The sequence below is a fragment of the Monodelphis domestica genome, chromosome X, assembly GCF_027887165.1.
Source record: "Monodelphis domestica isolate mMonDom1 chromosome X, mMonDom1.pri, whole genome shotgun sequence".
In the NCBI taxonomy this organism is placed as follows: domain Eukaryota; kingdom Metazoa; phylum Chordata; class Mammalia; order Didelphimorphia; family Didelphidae; genus Monodelphis; species Monodelphis domestica.
Genome location: NC_077235.1, coordinates 73,020,663 through 73,044,669, shown reverse-complemented (window position 1 = coordinate 73,044,669; position 24,007 = coordinate 73,020,663). Strand labels below are relative to the sequence as shown.

The window sequence follows — 24,007 nt, the reverse complement described above, 5'->3', positions numbered from 1 at the left end:
AATTTTAGAGGTAGGTGGGTGGCTCAGTGAATTGGTAGAACCTAAGGCCTAAAAAGGAGGTGAGTAGGTAGCCTGGGTTCAAGGTTGCCTCATGACACTTCCTAGCTGTGTGACCTTGTACTAGTCACTTAACCTTGGTGAATATGTAGAGAGAACCCCCATGCCATTGAAATAATAGCTTCCATGTTTATGCCTGTTAATTGATAGTTTACAAACAAAATATAGGCTGCTCTTTTGAACTGTTATTTTCGAACACAACAGAAGTTAGACTGATGTGTGTGTTTTTAGCTGCATTGAATTCTTTTAAGCCCCTAAAGAACAGGCACACACTCATTGCTTGGTTGAAGAAATGATGCCTTTTCTCTGAAATTATTGAATGCCACAGCAAAAGTTGGCAGTACTTATTTGGGGACAAAAGGAAAGTGTATGTGTGTGTGCGTGTGTGTGCGTGTGCATGTGTGTGTGTGTGTGTGTGCGTGTGTGTTTAGGGGAGGGAAAAGTGGACATGCTTTGGACAAAGGCAATGCAATCCCAGGTCTGGTGGTGGGCCGGCGGGCCCCCAAGGCAGGAATTCTGGGAGCTACCTCTCCTTTCTCATTGCGAATGCGCCGGTTGAATTCCTTCCCCTCCAGACATAGGAAGTCTTCTCCAGGATGGATGATGCCACACTTGGCCGCAATGGCACGGGCGGTATTGATGTTGTCTCCAGTTACCATGCGGACTGTGATGCCAGCACGCTGACATTTGCGGATAGCTTCAGGGACCTATGGGAAACACGGAAAACGGAAAGTCTGGCTCCTTCTGCCCTCCGCATCACAGGCAGATGACATTGCCCTGGTGGTTAGGAGTTCTCACAGACACTCCCAGGGCCCAACTGTACAGCTGAGAGGGATCCCAGAGGCCCATCTCTCTCACTTTACAAAGGAAGAAATGGCGACTCATGGAATCTCTGCCAAATGGGGTCATCTATAGGATCTCTCAGAGGCTGGCTAGTCCAACGCCTTAGTTTACATATAAAGAAGGAAACTGAGGCACAGAAGAGGGGAAGTGACTTGCCCAAGGTCATTAGTAAGTGACAGAGTTAGGATTTGAACCCTAGTCCATAGACTCTAAAGATAGATAGGAGATTTGGAGAGGTTGGCAGTTGGATTCTGGAATCTGGTCTTCAGCCTGGAGAAGAGAAGCTGTGTAGGGGTGTAATGCAGAGAAGGGACCAGACGTGCTCTGTTTGGCCCCAGAGGAGACAACATGGAGTAGGAGATGCGGAAAGGAGGCTAATACACTCGAGGTTTGGGAAAACTGGCCCAGACACACCTTCAGGAAGATCCACCTCAGAACCGAGTTCGGGATGAAGTGCAGGGAGACCAAACAGGCTATTACAATGGTTCAGGCTGGAGGTGCTGGTTGGTGGCAGGGTCCGAGGAGAGAAGGAGGCTTACAGCAGAGACCAATTGGACTGGGCAATCGATGCGATATGGGGGAAGTGAGAGTGAGGAGTTGAGGATAACACCTAGCTTGTGAGTCTGGGGCACCAAGAGAACAGTGGTTGGTGCCTTCAGCAGTAATAGGGTGGGGGCAGCTGGGTGGCTCAGGGGCCTGAGAGCCAGGCCTAGAGACAGGAGGTCCTGGGTTCCAATCTGGCCTCAGCCACTTCCTCCTGGGTGGCCGTTACCACTCTTGGAAACAATATATGCAGTATTGATTCTAAGATGGGAGGAAAGCCCCAAGCTAACAAACAAACAAATGAGTAAGAAGAAGGGAGGGTTTGGGAAGAAAGAGAAATGAATTGCGTTTGGGCTATATCCACTCTGAGAGGTCCAGGAGGCAGCTGGAGATGACTAGAGAATCAGGAGCACAGAAATGCCCATGAGATCACCAAGTGAAGTAGTCTAGACGAAGATCCAGTGAAGGAGACTGCTGATGATACAATGCAGGGGACTTGAATTCAGAGCCTCTTTCAGTTTTCCATCTCTGCAAAACCTCGCACAATGGCTGGCACATAGTAGGTGCTTAATACATGTTGGCAGACTGAAAGGGTCTTTTACCTTGGCTGGCACATAGTAGGTGCTTAATACACGTTGGTAGACAGAATTGATCTTTTACCTTGGCTGGCACATAGTAGGTGCTTAATACATGTTGGCAGACTGAATGGGTCTTTTAAAGCCTTGTGATCAAATAGGTAAAGGCCACACCTCCACCTCGGGGTGTCAGTGGCTTTTGAATCTCTGCTGCCACCAAGTGGCACCTAAGAATCATATACTCCTAGAGTCTTGAGAGTTGGAAGGGACCTTAGAAGGCATAGAATCCAACTTCCCCAAACCTTTCAGGAATCCCCTCTCCAGCGGTCTCTGCTTGAAGCTCTCTAACGATGAGGAGCTCACTACCTTGTGAGGTAGTGCTCTCCATCCCTGGCCCCTTCTGAGTGGTTTTTTCTTATTGTGAACTGAAATCGGCTCCCCTGAAATTCCTATCCATGGGCTCCAGTTTGGCGTCTTAGAGGAAATTTCGAATCTTCCCAAATACTGTGAGGCCTACTTCCTTTCTCCTCCAGCTCTCTCACACGGCTCTTGCTGATAATAAGCTTGGAGCCCCACCAAGACCCTTGGGTCTTTTTCAGGTGAATTACATGATCATTGCTCGCATGACTTTGGGTTGGATTTGACGGCCTCGGAGGTCCCTCCCAGCCGGAGCTCTAAGAGCTCGATACTGTCCAGGCACATTCTTCCCATTGGATTCTTTGAGCCAAGGTACAGGAGATTACAGTTAAGTCTCCATTAGTTCCCAAACACCATCTCCCCTGCCTTCAGGGGGGCTTACACTTTACTGAGAAGTCAAGACATGCCCAGCCAAGTAAATTCAAAGAATAAGCCATGCACGTTAAGGAGGCAAATAGGAACCGAATTAGGAATATCCCTTTGGTACTGAATGGAGGAAGGGTGGGAGACGAGAAAGGTTTGGAGCATGGAGACCAACTGGAAGCCTAGTGCTAAAGTCCAAGAGAGAGGTGACGAGACTTGAGGGAGTACAGAGAAGGAGGGAGAGGGAGATGGGAAAGATGCATGGAAGCTGACTTGAAATGAGGAGAGACTGGAATGAGGTTATTATTATTACTTATTGAAATACTCCGGGGGCAGGGGATGGATGAGGTCCTGAATCCCTTATAGCTCGGTTTCCAGTCTCATCATCATTTCTCAACTGAAAGTGTTCTCTCCAAAGTTAGCCATGATCTCCTAATCACGACATCGGATGGCCTTTTCTCAGTCCTCATCCTTCTTGAACTCTCTGCAGCTTTGCCCACCATTAATCGCCTTCTCCTGGGTACTCTGTGCTCCTTGGGTTCCCATGACACTGCTCTCTCCTGGTTCTCATCATTCCTGTCTGACCTCCTTTGCTGCTTTATCACCCAAGGCAGCCCTTCTATATGGAAGTGTACTTCAGAGTTCTACCTTGGGTCTTCGTGGCTTCTCTTTGGCAATCTTATCAGCTCCCATGGCTTCCACTACTGTTTCAATATAGATGAAGCCCAATGAGATGAGTGCTGGACTCGGAGTTGAAGCCCATCCTTAAACATACTAGTTGTACTTCTAGTTGAATTTAATTACAAAAGAGGATGCCCGCCATTCGGGGAGTGGCTGAACAAGTTGGGGTATATGATGGTGATGGAATACGATTGGGCTATGATCATCAGGAGGATCTCAGAAAAACCTGGAAAGCCCTACATGAACTGATGCAGAGTGAACAACTAGAACTTATGAGTTGTGTGATCTTGGACAAGTCACTTCATGACTCTGTGCCTCAGTTTCTTCATCTTTAAAATACAGATACCTACTCTCCAGGATTCCTGTGAGGATCAAGTAGGACAATATATTAAAGCACTTTGCAAACCCTAAAGTGCTATGTAAAGGCTAGCTATTAGTAGTACTATAATAGTAGTCACTTTCTTTTTCACTTACTTTTCTGTGTACATTTTTTTCTCCAATAATCTGTAAACCCGTTGAGGGACAGGACTGTTTCATTTCTTTCTTTGGATCCCCATTGCCCAGGACAGGGCCTGGCACATAGAAAGTATTTAATAAATGCTTGGTTCCTTTCTTCCTTCTATTCTTCTTTGTAAAGGCAAGAAGCTATAGCTGTAGAATACTGTACACACTGTCAGAAATATTTAATGTGGTGGTTGGGAATCCTGAATTGCTTTTCCCCCTCTTTCCTTAAAATTTTTTTATTGCAAAAGCTAAGGGGTGGAGTAACCATAGCAATAGTGTTTGATAAACCCACAGATATGAGCTTCTGGGACAAGAACTTACTGACAAAAACTGATGGGAAATGGGAAAGCAGTTTGGCAGAAACTAGGGATAAATCAGCATCTCACATCTACCAAGATAAGGTCCAAATGGGTACATTCGGACATAAAGGGTGAAACCATAAACAAATTAGGGGAACATGGAATAGTTTGCCTATCAGATATGTGGATAAGGAAAGAATTTATGACTGTACAAGAGATAGAGAACATTGTACATAGCAATGGCCATAATGTATGATGACTTAGCTGTTCTCAACAATATAATGATCCCAGATTGTGTTGGTGAATGTATGGCACACATACCAGAGCTCCCCTCTGTGCTGCTCCTCTCCTCCTCTCCACTGGCCTTAGGACATTTCTCATATGACCCTCCCCTCTTCCCGGCAGCTTCCCTCTGCTCTCTGGGGTAAGGTGGGAGGCTCACATGCAGTGTGGGGGTTGCAGTTTTGGCACTTGGTCTTTAAGGTCCCTAAAAGGTTCACCATCACTGATCCAAGACAATCCCAAAGGACTCATGATGAAAAATGCTGTCCATCTCCAGAGAAAGAACCCATGAAATCCGAATGTAGATGGAAGCAGACTACTTTTCATTTTACTACGTACATACAGCCTTAAACTTGCTGTCACCCACAAGTGTTATACTTCTAAGTTCATGAGTTCTGAAACGCCCTTATCTTGCTGTTAATCCATCTTTCCTTCCCTCCTCATGACTTTTTTTTATCGAAAACCCTCACCTTCTGCCTTGGAATCAATGCTGTGTATTGGTCCCAACTTGCCCGGGGTCACAGAGCTGGGAAGTGTCTGAGGCCAGATTGGAACTTCCCATGTCCAGGCCTGGCTCTCAATCCACTGGGCTACCCAGCTGGTCCCCCTCCTCATGACTTTTAATCCTATTGTTCTGCCCTCCAATCTTTTTACCTCCTAGTTCCCTTATAGCTTGGTTTCCAGTCTCATTTCTCGACCGAAAGCATTTTCTGTGAGGGCACTGCCATCTTCCCAACCTTCCAGATCAGATCTTTGCCTCATCCTCCTGCTCTTCTTCACACCCAATCAGTTACTGAGTCCTGCTGGTGTCCCCTTCCCCCCCCCCCGCCCCCTGCCTGCCGCCATAACATCTCTCCTACTCCAAAGTTTGTCTTTACTCCCATGGGTGCCCCTCTAATTCAGATCTGCATCACTTCCTAATCAGCCCCTCTGCTCTGAGTCTCTTCCTCCTCCAAGCCAGCCTCCACAGGCTCTGTGAAAGGGCTCTTTCTACAGTCCGGGCCTGTCTGTGTCTCTTCCTTTGCTTAAGAATCTCCTTCCCTACCTCTGTGATAAGGTACAGGCATTCTGCTTGGCATTCAAAGCCCCTCAGAGCGTGGCTCCAGTCTAACCCCCTCGCTTGGTTCACACTCGACCTTCCTGCTAAACTGGGCACTTGTGGTTTGCCGAACTTGTCAAGGTTCTACATCACGCCGTGACATCTCGGCTCGGGTGGGCCCTCTCCCCCTCTGCCTCTCGCACGCACGCTCCCTTTGGCAGGGTTTGTGCGCGCTTTCCTGCCCCGTCCTAGCCAGCGAGCCTGAAAGAAACAGAGGAGCAAGCAGGGCGCCACTAACTGAGCCTGCCACGGCATAAGGGAGTCTGCGCCCATCTCGGCAGCAAGGGAGGCGCCACCTCCGCCTCACTCCCTTTAGTGCCACCTTCTGCAGGAAGCCTGCACTCATCCCGGAAGGAGCCTTCTTTATTCATGTGTGTGTGTGTGTGTGTGTGTGATGCACATATATTATATACACACATAAATGATCCATAGACACATCACACACATATATTATACACACACATAATATATGTACACCATATAGTATAAACACACACAAAACAAACACACATATTACATACACATATATTATCTATATATACATGCATGTTATACACATACATAAAACACACCTACTATGTCGAACATATATGCACACACATATTATCTATATACACACATTATACACATGCACAAAACACACATAATACATGTACAACACACATGTACACACAACATATATACACATATTATATACACATAAAACACACATATAATATATGTACACACCATATATTATATACATACATGTAAAACATACATATATACACACATATTATCTGTCTACACATATATACACACAAAACGTACACAACATACACAAACATTATATACATATTATACACATGCATAAAACACACATGATATATGCCCAACATATAGGCACATAAAACCTATACACACATATCATATACATACATGTTATACACACAGATTAGCTATGCACACACATGTATTACACACATGACATACACATTATAGACGTACACACATTATCTGTATATACACATAGGATACACATAACACACATGCACACACATGTTGTCTTTACATATATAAGCTACACATTACACATGATATATGCATACATGTTATATACACATATAGTATCTCTATACACCCCCCCACATCATATATGCATACACACATCTATTATCTCTCTATAGCCATATTATACACACATACATCACACACCTTATATAATCTATGTACACACATATATTATACACGGACATAGAATATATACATCTACTCTATACGCACAGACTGTATGTGCGTACACCCCTATCTCCAGATTGTATCTCCCCCACCTTGGCCCCTCAAAGGCAGGAATTGGCTCTCGTTTTTATGTCTGTGCCCCTGTGTGGCGCACAGTAGGGACCAGACGAGTGGCGGCGCTGGGCTGGGCTGGGCTGGCTCCCAGGAGCTCAAAGGCGCCATTGTGCAGTGGTTAGGGAGGGCCCGGGTTTCTAGTTCTGCCCGTGTTCTTTTGGGGCTGGGTGACCTCGAGCTGGCCATCTATCTTCACTGGCCTTCAGGTTCTTTGTGTGTCAAATAAAGAAAGTTGGCCTGGAAGAGCTCCAAGGTCCCTTTCAGCCTGAACATTCTCAGGGTCGAGGAGATTAGGGGGAGAATTCAAGGCCCAGGCTGGGGGGGCGGGGGGGGGGCCCCAGAGCTGCCTGCAAAGGGCGGCAGCAGCGCCGGCGAGCTTTGCACGCCTAAGCACAGACATGCACGCACACTTAGGCAAATACCAAACATGGAAAGGGAACCACACTAAGGCTGAGGCCAACAAGTGGCCAGTTATTCAGGGCATGTTTACGATCCTAAAAGGCCTTGGCAGAATGAGGCCAGGTTGCTATGAATATCTTCTTTTTAGGTGTCTAACAGGCGTCCATTTACTTGGCCCGACAGAGGTGGGCCCTTCATGGATGGGGGGTGGGTGGCTGGGGGAGTGAGTCTAAGCACAGCCAACCCCAATGCAAACAGCCAAGTGGAAAAGTTTGCCAGTTTCTCCCGCCAAGCCCCCCAAAGAACCCGTTTGGAATGTGGAGAGCTTCATATCAAAATAAATGAGGGAACACAGAGCAAATACTGAATGGAAAACATTATCTGCAGAAAGGAAATAAGGAAGGGCCATGAAAAGAAAATCTCCTTTCTCTTCTGGGACTCTGGAGGAGACCCACAGAGGAGAAGTTACCTTTCCAAGGTCACACTGCTGTTAGGTGGTAGGATTAGAACTCAGACTTGGGTATCCTGAGCTTCCTCTCATTCCCAGAGAGGCTTTCTAAAGAGGAAGGACTTGAGCTGGGCCCCACAAGATTGGGAGAAGGAGCAGAGGGCGGCAGCATTTCAAGGGAAGAAGATGGCTTTTGAGTAAAGGTTTCAGCTCTGACCCCCGTTTGCTCTGCATCCTCCATGAAGTTCCCTGCCCTCTTTGGGCTTGAATTACAACTGCGAAGGGACAGAAGAGCTCAGAGGAGTAAGAAAGGAATGGCGGTTGGGAGGGGGTGTCAGCTAAGGATTCCTGCCTGCACTGTGGGTTGGATTAGATTGCACAGAAAGGAGAGCAGAAGGCATTCTGGTTGGAATAGCTGGAACAAAGGTGGGAATGAGTCGGACACAGATGGGCCCCAGAAGATGACAGACTTAGAGCCAGAAGGGATGCCCTCACTTTCTAGATGAGGAAATTCACCAGGGAGTTGAAGACACTTGCCCAAAGTCCTACAGATAGGAAGTAGAAGAGATGGGTTTCAAACACAGGTTCTCTGACTCCAAACTCAGGGATGTGTTTCCATATGTGAGGGCTGGTGAGGAGACCAGTCAGGTTGGAGCAGGGAACCTTTGGGAACTCCCTCTACTGGATTTAATGAAACTTTCTATCTCTTTGGGTTTTCCTCCTGTCTGTTCCTTCTCCGACAATCTAGAAAGAAGTATTTTCGGTAGCCTAGGTTAGAGAGTAGAGAAAAGATAGCATTCGACATTTTTGAATTAATGATGGCAGAGAACATCCATTGGAGCAAGATATAAGGAAATAACATACATAGGCACAGAGCAGTGCCCTCCCATGTCAAACATTATTAACTGCTTCTTATTAAGGAAGAAGGACAGTTTGATGGTTGGTGGGGGCCAGGACAAATTCTGAGTGTTAGAAAAGCCTGAGTTATAAAAGGTTGCATGGTATAATAGGAAGGACACAAGAGCTGGCATTTGAAGACATGGGTTTCAGTTTTAGCTCTCCCCATTTACTAGCCATGTGATCATGAGCCAGGTAATTTACTTTTCTGATCTTCCTCTGTAAAATAGGGATAATAATATTTTCACCATTGCGTTGTTATGATTAAATCCCTACCTCAGGACGGACAGGATCTTCGATGCCCACAACAGCAATGCAGGTGAGTTCCCCCACAATTTCAGCCTCATTGTCCCATTCGGGCTCCTGGCCTGCAGAAAAGTCCCGGTAGGCAATGCAGATGGTACGTAAGCCATCGCAGGCCATTGGCTCAATGATCTTCTTCACCATTTCGTCCCTGTCCCGAGGACGGAAGCTGCGCACCTCTCCATTGCTGCTCAGAATGTTGGTGCATCTGGAAAAGAGAGATAAAGGGGAGAAGCATAAGAAAGTGGGAGACAGGACGAGGGGAAAAACAAGACAGTAGAATGGATGAAACAGAGTGAATTGGAGAGAATCAAAACTGCCCTGGGAGTAAAAATAGATCTAGTCAAAATGGATAGGGAAGGTAATTACATACTGATAAAACGTAGTATAGACAACAAAGAAATATCAGCACTCAACATATATGCACCAAATGGCATAGCATCCAGATTTCTAAAGGAGAAACTAGTGGAGCTCAAGGAGGAAACAGATTAAAAACTATAGTAGTGGGAGACCTGAACCTTCCTCTATCAGAACTAGAAAAATCAAACCAAAAAATAAATAACAAAGAGGTAAGAGAAGTGAATGAAATCTTAGAAAAATTAGAGTTAGTAGATATGTGGAGAAAAATAAATAGGAATAAAAGGAATACACCTTCTTTTCAGCAGTACATGGTACATTCACAAAGATTGCCCATGTACTAGGACATAAAAACATGGCAAACAAGTGCAAAAGAGTATAAATAAGAAATGCAACCTTCTCACATCACAATGCAATGAAAATAATAATTAGTAAGGGTACATGGAGAAGCAAATCAAAAATTAATTGAAAATTAAATAATACAATACAATTCTCCAAAATTGGTTAGTTAAAGAACATATCATAGAAATAATTAATAATTTCACTGAAGAAAATGACAATGATGAGATATCCTTTCAAAATCTACGGGATGCAGCCAAAGCAGTACTCAGGGGGAAATTTATATCCTTGAGTTTATATATTAACAAATTAGGGAGGACAGAGGTCAAAGAATTGGGTGTGCAAATTAAAAAACTAGAAAGTGAACAAAATAAAAATCCTCAGATGAAAACTAAATTAGAGATCCTAAAAATTAAAGGAGAAATTAATAAAATTGAAAGTCAAAGAACTATTGAGTTAATAAATAAGACTAGAAGCTGGTACTTTGAAAAAACAAATAAAATAGACAAAGTACAGGTCTATTACGAATAAAACAAATAAAATAGACAAAGTACAATCTAATTAAAAAAGAAAAGAAGAAAACCAAATCGATAGTATCCAAGATGAAAAGGGAGACCTCACCTCTAATGAAGAGGAAATTAAGGCAATCATTAAAACTATTATGACCAATTATATGGCAATAAATATGGCAATCTAGGTGATATGAATGAATATTTACAAAAATATAAATTGCCTAGATGAACAGAGGAAGAAATAGACTACCTAAACAACCCCATATCAGAAAAAGAAATTGAACAAGCCATCAAAGAACTCCCTAAGAAAAAATCCCCAGGGCCTGATGGATTCACAAGTGAATTCACAAACATTCAAAGAACAACTAATCCCAATATTATACAAATTATTTGACAGAATAAGCAAAGAAGAAGTTCTACCAAATTTCTTTTACAACACAAATATGGTACTGATTACAAAGCCAGGCAGGTCAAAAACAGAGAAAGAAATGCAAAAATCTTAAATAGAATACTAGCAAAAAGACTCTCAAGTGATCACGAGGGTTATTCATTATGATCAGGTGAGATTTATACCAGGAATGCAAGGATGGTTCAATATTAGGAAAACCATCCACATAATTGACCATGTTAACAAGCAAACTAAAAAAAAAACCACATGATTATCTCAATAGATGCAGAAAATGCCTCTGACAAAATACAACACTCATTCCTATTTAAAACACTAGAAAGCATAGGAATAGAAGGGCCTTTCCTAAAATTAATAAACAGAATATATCTAAAACCATCAGCAAACATCATCTGCAATGGGGATACACTAGTAGCCTTCCCAATAAGATCAGGAGTGAAACAAGGATGCCCATTATCACCTCTATTATTTAACATTGTACTAGAAACACTAGCTGTAAGGATTAGAGAAGAAAAAGAAATTGAAGGTATTAAAATAGGCAAGGAGGAGACCAAGTTATCACTCTTTGCAGATGATATGATTTACTTAAAGAATCCTAGAGAATCAACCAAAAAGCTAGTTGAAACAATCAACAATTTTAGCAAAGATGCAGGATACAAAATAAACCTACATAAATCATCAGCATTTCTATATATTTCCAACACAGCTCAGCAGCAAGAATTAGAAAGAGAAATTCCATTTAAAATCACTCTACACAATATAAAATACTTAGGGAATCTATCTGCTGAGACAAACACAGGTACTATATGAACACAACTATAAAACACTCTCCATACAATTAAAACTAGATCTAAATAATTGGAAAAACATTGATTGCTCATGGGTAGGACAAGCTAACATAATAAAAATGACAACCCTACCCAAATTAATGTACTTATTTAGTGCCATACCCATTCAACTACCAAAAAACTTCTTTACAGAATTAGAAAAAAACATAACAAAGTTCATTTGGAAGAACAAAAGATCAAGGATATCCAGGGAAATCATGAAAAAAAAATGCAAAGGAAGGTGGCCTTGCAGTCCCAGATCTCAAACTATAGTATAAAGCAGTGGTTATCAAAACAATTTGGTACTAGCTAAGAGACAGAAAGGAGGATCGGTGGAATAGACTTGGGGTAAATGACCTCAGGAAGACACTCTATGATAAGTCCAAAGATCTCAGCTTTTGGGAACAAAATCCCACTATTTCATAAAAACTGCTCGGAAAATTGGAAGACAGTGTGGGAGAGATTAGGTTTGGATCAACATCTCACACCCTACACCAAGATAAACTCAGAATGGGCAAAATACTTGAATATAAAGACTAAGATCTTGTTTTATTAAAAAAAAAAACAATAAAATAGACAAACCATTGGTTAATTTGTTGTTTTTTTTTTGTAGAGGAAACTAAATTACCAGTATCAAAAGTGAAAAGGGTAAATTCATCAGCTATGAAGATGAAATTAAAGCAATGATTTAATAATGGATGTAAAATGGATGAATATTTTATTTTATTCTTCTTTACATTATAATAAATTTATTTAGTCAAGTTAGAACATTATTCCTTGGTTAAAATAATCACATTATTTCCCTCCCTCCCCTCCACCCACTCTTCCAGCAGCCAATGTGCAATTTCACTGGGTATTACTTGTGTCCTTGATCAGAACCTATTTCCATGTTGTTGTTTGCATTAGGATGTTCATTTAGTCTCCATCCCCAACCATATCCCTTTGACCCATGTATTCAAGCAGTTGTTTTTCGTCTGTGTTTTTACTTCCATAGTGTTTCCTCTGGATGTGGATAGTGGTTTTTCTTGTAGATTCCTCCTAGTTGTTCAGGATCACTGCATTGCCACTAATGGAGAAGTCCATTACATTCAATTGTACCACAGTGTGTGAGTCTGTGTACAATGTTTTCCTGGTTCTGCTCCTTTCGCTCTGCATCACTTCCTGGAGGTCCTTCCAGTCTCCATGAAATTCCTCCACTTTATTATTCCTTTGAGCACAATAGTATTCCATCACCAACATAAACCACAATTTGCTCAGCCATTCCCCAATTGAAGGGCATCCCCTCATTTTCCAATTTTTGGCCACCACACAGAGCGCAGCTATGAATATTCTTGTACAAGTCTTTTTCCTTATGATCTCTTTGGGGTACAAACCCAGCAGTGCTATGGATGGATCAAAGGGCAGACAGTCTTTTAGCGCCCTTTGGGCATAGTTCCAAATTGCCCTCCAGAATGGTTGGATCAATTCACAACTCCACCAGCAATGAATTAGTGTCCCTACTTTGCCACATCTCCTCCAACATTCATTACTTTCCTTTGCTGTCATGTTAGCCAATCTGCTAGGTGTGAGGTGATACCTCAGAGTTGTTTTGATTTGCATCTCTCTGATTATAAGAGATTTAGAACACTTTTTCATGTGCTTATTAATAGTTTTGATTTCTTTAACTGAAAATTGCCTATTCGTGTCCCTTGCCCATTTGTCAACTGGAGAATGGCTTGATTTTTTTGTACAAATGGTTTAGCTCTTTATAAATTTGAGTAATTAGACCTTTGTCAAAGGTTTTTGTAATGAAGATTGTTTCCCAATTTGTTGCTTCCCTTCTAATTTTGGATGAATTAGTTTTGTTTGTACAAAACCTTTTTAATTTGATGTAATCAAAATTATTGATTTTACATTTTGTGATTTTTTTCTAGCTCTTGTTTGGTTTTAAAGTCTTTCCTTTCCCAAAGATCTGACAAGTATACTATTCTGTGTTCGCCTAATTTGCTTATAATTTCCTTCTTTATATTCAGGTCATTCACCCATTCTGAGTTTATCCTGGTGTATGGTGTGAGATGTTGATCCAAACCTAATCTCTGCCATTCTGTCTTCCAATTTTCCCAGCAGTTCTTATCAAAAAGTGGGTTTTGGTCCCCAAAAGCTGGGATCTTTGGGTTTGTCATAGACTGTCCTGCTGAGGTCATTTACCGCAAGTCTATTCCACTGATCCTCATTTCTATCTCTTAGCTAGTACCATATTGTTTTGATAACCACTGCTTTATACTATAGTTTGAGATCTGGGACTGCAAGTCCTCCTTCCTTTGCATCTTTTTTTTCATGATTTCCCTGGATATCCTTGATCTTTTGTTCTTCCAAATGAACTTTGTTATGATTTTTTCTAATTCCGTAAAGAAGTTTTTTGGTAGTTCAATGGGTATGGCACTAAATAAGTACATTAATTTGGGTAGGATTGTCATTTTTATTATGTTAGCTCATCCCATCCATGAGCAATCAATGTTCTTCCAATTATTTAGATCTAGTTTTAATTGTGTGGAGAGTGTTTTGTAGTTGTGTTCCTATAGTTCCTGTGTTTGTCTCGGCAGATAGATTCCTAAGTATTTTATATTGTCTAGAGTGATTTTAAATGGAAATTCTCTTTCTAATTCTTGCTGCTGAAATAGGTTGGAGATATATAGAAAGGAAAGATTTTAAGACCAAGCAAGAGTTAGAAAAAATCACAAAATGTAAAATCAATAATTTTGATTACATTAAATTAAAAAGTTTTTATACAAACAAAACCAATGCAACCAAAATTAGAAGGGAAGCAACAAATTGGGAAAAATCTTCAGAACAGAAACCTCTGACAAAGGTCTAATTATTCATATTTATAAGGAGCTAAATCAATTGTACAAAAAATCAAGCCATTCTCCAATTGAAAAATGGGTAAGGGACATGAATAGGCAATTTTCCGATAAAAGAAATAAAAAATTAATAAGCACATGAAGAAGTGTTCTAAATCTCTTATAATCAGAGAGATGCAAATCAAAACAACTCTGAGGTATCACCTCACATCTAGCAGATTGGCTAACATGACAGCAAAGGAAAGTAATGAATGCTAGAGGGGATGTAGCAAAGTTGGAACATTAATACATTGCTGGTAGAGTTGTGAATTGATCCAACCATTTTGGAGGGCAATTTGGAACTATGCCCAAAGGGCACTAAAAGACTGTCTGCCCTTTGATCCAGCCATAGCACTACTGGGTTTGTACCCCAAAGGGGTAATAAGGAAAATACTTATACAAGAATATTCATAGCTGTGCTCTTTGTGGTGGCAAAAAAAATGAAAAATGAGGGGATGCCCTTCAATTGGGGAATGGCTGAACAAATTGTGGTATATGTTGGTGATCAAATACTATTGTGCTCAAAGGAATAATAAAGTGGAGGAATTCCATGGGGGCTGGAACGACCTCCAGGAAGTGATGCAGAGTGAGAGGAGCAGAACCAGGAGAACATTGTACACAGAGACTCACACACTGTGGTACAATTGAATGTAATGGACTTCTCCATTAGTGCCAAAGCAGTGATCCTGAATAACCTGGAGGAACCTACAAGAAAAGCCACTATCCACATCCAGAGGAAAAACTGTGGGAGTAGAGACACAGACGAAAAACAACTGCTTGAATACATGGGTCCAGGGGATATGGCTGGGCAGATTGACTCTAAATGAACATCCTAGTGTAAACATGAACAACATGGAAATAGGTTCTGATCAAGGACAGATGTAATACCCAGTAGAATTGCACATCGGCTACAGGAAGTGTCGTGGGAAGGAAGGGAGGGAATGAATATGATTCTTGTAACCAAGGAATAATGTTCTAAATTGACTAAATAAAATTTTCTTTAAAAAAAATGCCCTGGGTTCCCCAATTCATATAAAGTTGGTGCTAAACATAGTTTGAGAAGGGTTTGCCACAAATTGGTTTTTGGCTGGTTGGAACTGAAGTGGAAAAATACCCAGGGTCATCTGTCATCAAACTTTTAAGAATCTGAATTTTAAAAATTCAAAGCACCTAAGATTCCCGAGATGGGAGGACCCTTATAAATCACCTAGTTCAACTAGAGTGTCAGTGGGACTTTCCTCCCTGCTGTCTATTGAAAGCATGGAATGCAGAAGAGCCAAGTTGATTTGGGCAATGAGCAGCTAGCTAAGATGATGGAATCTGAGGGTGGGATTTGGATTTCTGGGCCCCAGCTTCAAAAACAGACATGGCAGGTTCTCGGATGGGGATGGAATGCACCTACCAGAGATGGGTGAGAGGAGGTATTTATGTGATATTTTGCAAATCAGCTCAGAAAAGCTTTGAACTGTTAAGGTTTGGGGGGAAGAGAAAACCACTCCCCACCTGCCTACTGAGAGAGATCACAGAGAGGAGCTACAACAAAGAAAGGAGAGTAGCAACTAAAACACTCAACAGGTCACAGGAGACAAAGTCTAAGAAAGGACATAGCTGTAAAAACCTACCACCTCATGGCACAGTGGACAGAGAGTCAGACCTAGAGATGGGAGGTCCTGGGTTCAAATCCATGCTCAGATACTTCCTAGCTGTGACCCTGGGAAAATCACTTAACCCCATTGCCTATACCTTACCACTCTTCTGCCTTGGAGCCAATACATAGTATTGATTCTAAGTTAGAAGGGAAGGATTTAAACCTGCCCCTCCACCACCTCAAATATGTTAACCCAAAGGCTGAAAAGTTAGGTAATAAACAAGAGCAACAGCTGGGTGGCTCAGTGGACAGAGTGCCATGCCTGGAGTCAGGAAGACCCGAGTTCAAATTCAGCCTTCGACAGTTAAGTAGCTGTATGACCCTGGGTAAGGCATTTAACAACAACAACAACAACAACAACAACAAATGCAAGGGGGCAAATCTGATCTCGCAGATATCACTGAGATTTTGTGGGATGAAACCGTTGACTAGACTTTGGCTTTGACCTCAAAATAAACAGGCCAGGCCATAGGGCCTGAGATAGTAATGAATATTTAAAAAGTATGTCATGTGAGGAAATCCAGAAACCAGGGGGTGGTGGTGAGTGAGAAGCATGGTGGACAGCATTTGAGACAAGATCAAAGGCTAGAGAATTAAACGTGATTTTGCCATTTTCGTTTACTATAGGCCACCTGGACAGAAAGAGGACATAGATGAAGAATGGGGGAAATAGAACATAAGACTGGCACAGAGGAGTGATACTGTAATGATAGAGCACTTAAGTAATCCAGACATCTGTTGGAACTCTCTCCAATAAGGCAGAGGAATGAATAACTTTTTACCTTGCCTTAATGATAATTCCATTTTTCAAAATGCAGAGGAACTCTGACTAGCTTACATCTATCTCCACTTTCCCTTCCTCATAGTCGCCACCTTAGACCAAGCCGTCTTCGCCCTCTTTCCTTGGAATGAAACGGACAGAATGGAGCATGATGTCTATTCCTCCACTAAAAGCTATTCCCTTCTTACAGAATGCTGCCATCTTTCCTATCCATCCTTCAAGGCCCAGGTCAAGACCCACTTGATCTAACCACTCTTACAGGAGCAGCAGAGTGTAACGAAGAGAGCGCTGGACTGAAAGCCGGGGGATTTGGCTTCGAGTCTTGCCTCTGACACCTACTAGCTACATAATCTCTGGAGCAAGTCACTTACCATCTCAATATTGCAGGCTCTGTCTCTGACACACACACATGCACACATCCATGCCTCTAGTTATAGATGTGTCTGTAGGAGATGGGTCTGACTGAAACAAGGGGACTTAGTTGTAGGAGGTAAGGCTAGGGAGACGGGTAAGTGAGAAGCCACATGGGCGAGGGCCTCGAATGCCAGCTTGAAGAGTCTGTCTTTCATGCTAGGTAGTCAGGAAGTAGTAAAGGAAGCATGGGAGAAGGCAGGGGGCCACTACTCACTTCTTAAGAAGGATTTCTGAAGCTCCTTTGCTGAACAGTCGGAAGCCACCATCAGGCATGCAGATAACAGTGCTCATGGACTTGCGCACAGAGTTGAAAGTGTAAACCTTATAAAGCTTCTGCTCAGGGATCTGGTCACGTATTGGCTGGAAATCCTGTTTCAAGTCCAGGACAAAACCGAGCAGGGCACACTCTGTCTTATTGCCGACCTGGCGTGGGAGGGCTCCTTCCTTCTCTGGAGGCTTCGGGGAAGAACGACAATCAGAATGTCAGGCCAGGGAATCTTGGCCTATTTGTACTCAGCCAGCACCACACTCCTCAGCCCACCATCTATGTCTTTCCAACTCTTCTTGGGAATCCGGCACAAGGAGAGAAGGAAAGCGATTCTAGACTCATCAGGTGAAAGAGAGATCAGACTTGGACCCCAGAGGAGCAAATAAGTAGGGGTTGGGGACATGTATTATTATTATTTTAAATAGCAAATATTAAATTCTTTTTGAGAGTAATTTTAGGTTAAGAAACCTGGGGGGCAGCTGGGTAGCTCAGTGGATTGAGAGCCAGGCCTAGAGATGGGAGGTCCTAGGTTCAAATCTCACCTCAGCCACTTCCCAGCTGTGTGACCCTGGGCAAGTCACTTGACCCCCATTGCCTAGCCCTTACCACTCTTCTGCCTTGGAGCCAATACACAGTATTGACTCCAAGACGGAAGGTGAGGGCTTACAAAAAAAAAGAAAGAAACCTGCTACCTCTCCAAATCCAGAAATTGAACTCTTCTTAGAAGGCACCATGAAGATGCCTCCACAGACCAGAAGCGACATCAAGAAGATCCAGAATGAACTTTGGCTGTGGTTGATTGAACTGAAGGTTGATTGAACATTTAATTTGAATGTATACTTTCATGCCAAAGGGGACTGCCCCCTAACTGGTGTTTTGTCAATGCGCCTAGCAATTATTGGTTTTGTTCTCTTTTCCTCTTATCCCCAAATTATTGTAATTTCATAGCTGGTATGTTTACAAGACCCACTGGGGAAACTAGTCTTCCGTGGGTTTCAGGGCGGAATGTATGATTGAAAATCTGTTACCCTAAAAAAGAACTACATATTCCAGGAGCCCACTGACTTCCTGTCATCATGTACTTCCTGTACACAGAGGATAAAGGGCGTGGGCTTTGGAGGCTCCTCCTCTTTGATGTAGAATCAGCAATGATGGTGGTGAGTGGGGATGATTAAAAAATGGCTAACCAGCCATGGGCATGTGATCTTTATTTTGTATCTTCTTTATTCCTTGATTTCTAATGATCATTAATAAATCTCTTAAAATATATTATTATTATTGAGATTTAATTTTAACTTTTACAGGCAGGAGAGATATTTTAGCCCACTGAAGGGAAAAGCTGCCTAATGATGACAGTTGGTCCAAAGTAGTTAGGCTGCCTTGAGAGGTGAGGGTTTGAGGGGCTCCCCCTTACTGGTGGTCTTCAAGTAAAGACTTGACCAGAAAACTGTACAGGACTCTTGTTCTTTCTATGGATGGAACTAGATGACCACTGAATTTCTGTGGCCTCATCCACTCCCTTGGATACTTCTCATCTCCCCAGCTAGATAGGGACCATTTCCATGTGTGACCATGCACATGTCTCCTCCTTGATTTCCTCAACAATGCCACTGAACCCAGGTCCTGCATCTTCTTAGTTGCTGAGTAAAGGCTTGAGGCCTGCCAAAGTCCCAAGGTAAGGGGGACAGGGTTGATTAAGCAAGCAGCAACCCATGTTTCAAGTCGATTTATTTTTGCCAAATTTAGAGAAACGGGGAAGCATAGTAGGGATTTCTTTCACAGAAACCAGCCTCAAACCATGGGAGCTTGATAGCTGCTCTTGCCAGGATTCATTCTGTCATCTCGGTATCTGACCTTTCTAGGTGCTTAGGTCACCTTCCAATTCCATTCTATGGAGTGGAAGCTCGGAGAATCCTAGAATCAAGAACCCAGCAGGAACCTAGGAGGTCATCTAGCCTGGCTTCTTCCTCCCTAGTGTAGGATTTCCAGGACAGCTTTCTGACTGGTGGTCACTGATCTCTCTTAATGACCAAGAGTTCTCCACCTGAAGAGACATCCCCATCGTTGGAGAGCTCTCCTTGTGGGGCAGTCATTACCTAAAGCACACTGAGGACTTGGGTGGTAGTTGGCCTCAGCTGGTATGACCCATGTGTCCCTGTTCCGGGCTGGGACCCCCGTCTGCCCCTCCTCCCCAAACTCTTCCCCAGACTTACTAGCACTTTGGTGGTGTAGGCACTGTTGATGGAGATGGCATGGATGAGGAGATCCAGGATTTTGGGGTTCACGCTGTTGGGGTCTGGAACCTCTTTGTAGTGTGTGTCACCCACATAAGACTGAACCACTGTCATACGGTTGGTGGTAAGTGTTCCTGTCTTGTCTGAGCAGATTGCGGTAGCATTGCCCATGGTCTCACATGCATCCAGGTGGCGGACAAGGTTGTTATCTTTCATCATTTTCTGCAAATCGAGGGAGACACTGATCACTCTACCTGTTTAATTGTTCTCAGCAGGGGTCGCTAGCCCCCTAAATGGTATGTCTCAAATAGCGCTGGCAACACCCCCAGCAAGGACGAGACCAGCAAACCCTGAGACGGTTAACAAGAGTCAGGCTCTTAAAGCACTATTTCGCAGTGCTAACAGTCCCTAATGGAGATAGCAGCCATTAGTCAAATAAATAGCTTCTTAGGTCAAGAAAGAAATGTTAACATAGTCTTCTAACGAGCTCTAATTGATGGACACGATCTATGGCAAATGCATTTGAAGCACAGGGATTTCCTTTCATAACGCGAAATAACTCCTGGGGTGGCGGCATCTCGAAGTTTCCCAGATCCTACCCATAAATTATAGATTGATGAACTTATTCCCCTCTCCCTAGAATTCAAGATGAACCTCTCCCCAGTGGCCCCCAAATCCCTCCTTGCCAGTATCCTAAGTGGCCAGGGAATTCTGGCGGGCTGGGGAGTCGGGCAGTCAGAAGTAAGGAATTTGGGTCTTGCTGGCATGATTAAACACTGGATGGGTAACCAAGGGAGAGAGTTTCCAGCCTCAGAAATCTTCCCAAGGAAAAATCAATGAATGTCTCTTTTGGATGGTTTAGACTCTTGGGGCCCCTTCCAACTGTACGATGCTATTTTAGGGTTTGGAGATTCGAGTCTAGGATGTCCTGATTTTAGTCGAAGATTTTGGATTCTCCCTTCCTCTCTTGGGGACTGACTCGACCACCTCCATCATAATTCTGGCTGGCATTGGGGAGAGATTTACCAGTGGGTGGGAAGGGAAAAAAGCTTTTAGAGAAAGCTTTCCAAGCATCTCTGGACCTTCCTAGACAGTGCTTTTTGGCTTTGTGGGCCAGTGAGAGAGATTAAATGCTTGGAGAGCTAGAAGGGATTTTAGAAAACATCTAATTCTGCCCCCCCCCCCCCCACCTTTACTTTCTGTCGGAATCAATAGTGTGGATGGGTTCCAAGGCAAAAGAGCAGTAAGGGCTGGGCAATGGGGGTTAAATGACTTGCCCAGGGTGAAACATCTAGGAAGTGTCCAAGGACACATTTGAACCCATTCCAGGAGGCAAGCTTCCTCAGAGGAGGCAGTTGGGTTGGCGGTGGTCCATTACCTTGACAGAATATGCCAGGGAGATGGTAACAGCAAGTGGCAGCCCTTCAGGAACAGCTACAACTAAGACAGTGACGCCGATTATGAAGAACTTCACGAAGTATTGAACGTAGACAGGGGTGCAGCTGGAAACCCAGGCCCGGCCACCGATGACGAAATTGTGGATCACGAAGTAGACAACCAGGATGACCACAGTGAATGCGGACATCACCAAACCTGCCAACCCAGGGCAGTCAAGGGTAGGGGTGGAGGGAGAAGCATGGGACAGAGAAGAGGCGGAAAGCAAAAGGAGAGAAAGAGTCAAACACCATTATAAGAACTCTAGGGGCCACCTATGACGTGCACTCAGGGGTGTGCTGGAGGAGAGCTGATTGTGAGCAAACCGATACAAATCAGATCTTGACATGTTGTTTTGCCCATCATGCAGATGAAACTTAAAAGGGTATAGAGAGCTTGTTGGGTTTTCTTATATCCCCCCCCCCATCCCAGAGACCTTTACCAGCACACTGCTGGGTGTACATCTCTGAGCAAACGTGATTCCTCATGGCTGTCATCATCAAATGCCCATTGCCACCTTCTCTGCTTTGGGCCAATATTGGGAACCCTGCAGATCCCGGATTGGAGGTTTCAAGTCATCACTGTGTACCCTGACTCATTCAAGTGCCTTCTGTTTCTGGATGCTGCTAAAGCCCTCCAGTTTCTTGGCCGCTCTACGCCCACCACCTCTGACTTGCTGGGAGCACTGTAAGCTGCCTACAGAAAGCCCAGAAGCCTCTGCGGGTGCTGGTGGTGTTGGGGGGACTGGGGGGACTTCCTTCTGAACAGATAGGTTAGCTCCTATTAGAAAGGGATGCTAAAGACAGATCAGCCTTCAAGGCAAGCTCTCTCCCCATGCAAGAAGAAAAGAAAGAGCCCTGGGCAAGAGAGAGCTGTGGCAAGCCAGTGGGCAGCTGTGGGAAGGAAGGCTTCCGTGTCAGGAACAAACCCGAGTGCATTCACACTCGCCTATTAGCAGGGGTTTCCAGAATGGCACCCTGCAAATGGGGAGGGGATCATCACGCATTTACACAAAAGGCCAATTAGAAGGATGTTATTAGCTGCAGAAAAGGGTTCACAACAGGATTCCTTTGAATAAAGGGTTCCCTAAATGTATTTAAAGTAGGATTTCTATTTACAAAAAACCCGTGATACCAAATGAAACATTGCTTTAGTCTGGGCTGGGCTTGGTGGCTCTTGAATTCTCTGAGGATTCTTTCCAGGTCAATAGTCATAGGGAAAAACCCAACAACAACCAAAGCTTGGTTGTGGTATAAATAGGTTCATTGGGTTTATTTGTGAATTATTTTTTTGGCACAGGGTAGGGAGGAGTCATTATTTGTCCAAAATTTCATGTTTGGTTCTAGCTAGGTTCTAGCAAAATGAATCTAGCTTGTTTGGGGTTGGGGGTCACCATTCAGTTTAGTTCAAGTTCTTGATTTAGTAAAGTAGGGGATGGCAAACTCCAGCCTGCTGGCCAAGTCCAGCCTACCACCTGTTTCTGTAGGGCCCATGAGCTAAGAATAGTTTTTACATTTCCATTCTTAGCTTGAGAACTGCACAAACAAGTGGAGGGATTTGGTCTCCCCAGTGGTTGAGAGATTCCGTTCCCTTGCTGATGTTTGCTGACTGCTGGGGTACCCAGGCAAGAATCCTAGAAGTCTAAAGTGGGTGAAATAAACCCGTCTTTGACTGAGCCTTGGAAATCTTGGTTACATGGAGATTTGGGAAGTAAAAGTTATCTGTTGCAACAAGATTTGACTCAGTTGTATGCTTGTGCCTGGAGGAGGAAGTTGGTGTGACCCAAGATGACAGCATGGCTGTCAGTGCCAGCTGAGGCCTATTAGCCCTGCATGGGTAGCTTTGAAAAGCAGATGGCTCCCAGCAGTCCTTGGGGACACAAGCATTTACACTGCTGCAGGTCTTCAGACTTCTGTCTGACTTCACTGTATCCCCCATGATTCTTGAACCTAGCCGGGAAAATCTTGACTTGCTCCTCTCAGCCGTTTTCTTCCTGTGAACATAATTCTAGTGAAGGACCTCAATTTCAACTTGGAGATCCCCTGACTCTGCTCCCTCTTTGGCACTTGACATTCCTTCTTCTGGCCCCTCAAGCCCTGGGGTAACTGCCTGGCTAGATGGGGACCCCAGTAGAAGCTAGCCTCATATAGCCCAAGCACAGGTCTACTGGAAGGCCATTTGTTGGTGCCCATTGAGCTGGCGGTCCTGAAGGTCCCCTGGGCTGAGGTCCTAGGACAGGAGTTCTTAATCTTGTTTGTGTAATAGACCCCCTTGGAGGCCAGTCTGGTGAAGCCCCTGGACCCCTTCTCAGAATCATGCTTTAAAAGAAAACAATAACATACATTAGATTCCAAAGGAAACAACCTTATATTAAGATATGGTTATAAAACAGCTTTTTCAAAAGCGACTTCATGGGACTTGGGGTAAGATCTCTTGTCCTAGGAGGACAGAGCTTCAGGCCATTCCAGAGCTGTATCCCTATCACTTAGGATGATCAACATGTGCCCATTTTGATCAGGCCCAGTTATTTCAATATATTGGCCCAATGGCCTCCTGAGTTGGCACCTCTTGGGAAGCCTTGGCTCTGGTGAGACCTAATCTCTTCCTGGAATGCACGGGTTCCAGGTCTTCCATGACTAAGGAGGGAAGATCATAATATTGCAGTCTTCTCCGCCAACCTCCTGAGACACTGATGTCCCTGGGCAGCAGAACCTGTGGGCTAGGTGGCTCGACCTCAGGGAAAAACCTAGGCTAGAGGCTCCATTGTAACATAGAGGGAAGAATGAGGCAATGAGTTCAAGCCTGAGCCCATAGGTGGGTTAATGGCAATTGAATGGGACAATTGGTCTAGGACCATGTTGGCAAA

General features: G+C 43.7%; 1 protein-coding gene across 1 annotated transcript in view; it reads right to left on the bottom strand.

Moving 5' to 3' along the window:
• Nucleotides 1–24,007, bottom strand: part of ATP2B3 (ATPase plasma membrane Ca2+ transporting 3) — a 118,415-nt gene that overhangs the window by 42,352 nt on the left and 52,056 nt on the right. The window contains exons 10-14 of the mRNA XM_056809416.1: nt 21,086–21,300; nt 19,687–19,929; nt 17,420–17,661; nt 9,016–9,250; nt 582–764 (exon numbers count right to left, since the gene is read on the bottom strand). Coding sequence (XP_056665394.1) covers nt 582–764; nt 9,016–9,250; nt 17,420–17,661; nt 19,687–19,929; nt 21,086–21,300 — 1,118 coding nt within the window. The remainder of the gene's footprint in view (nt 1–581; nt 765–9,015; nt 9,251–17,419; nt 17,662–19,686; nt 19,930–21,085; nt 21,301–24,007) is intronic.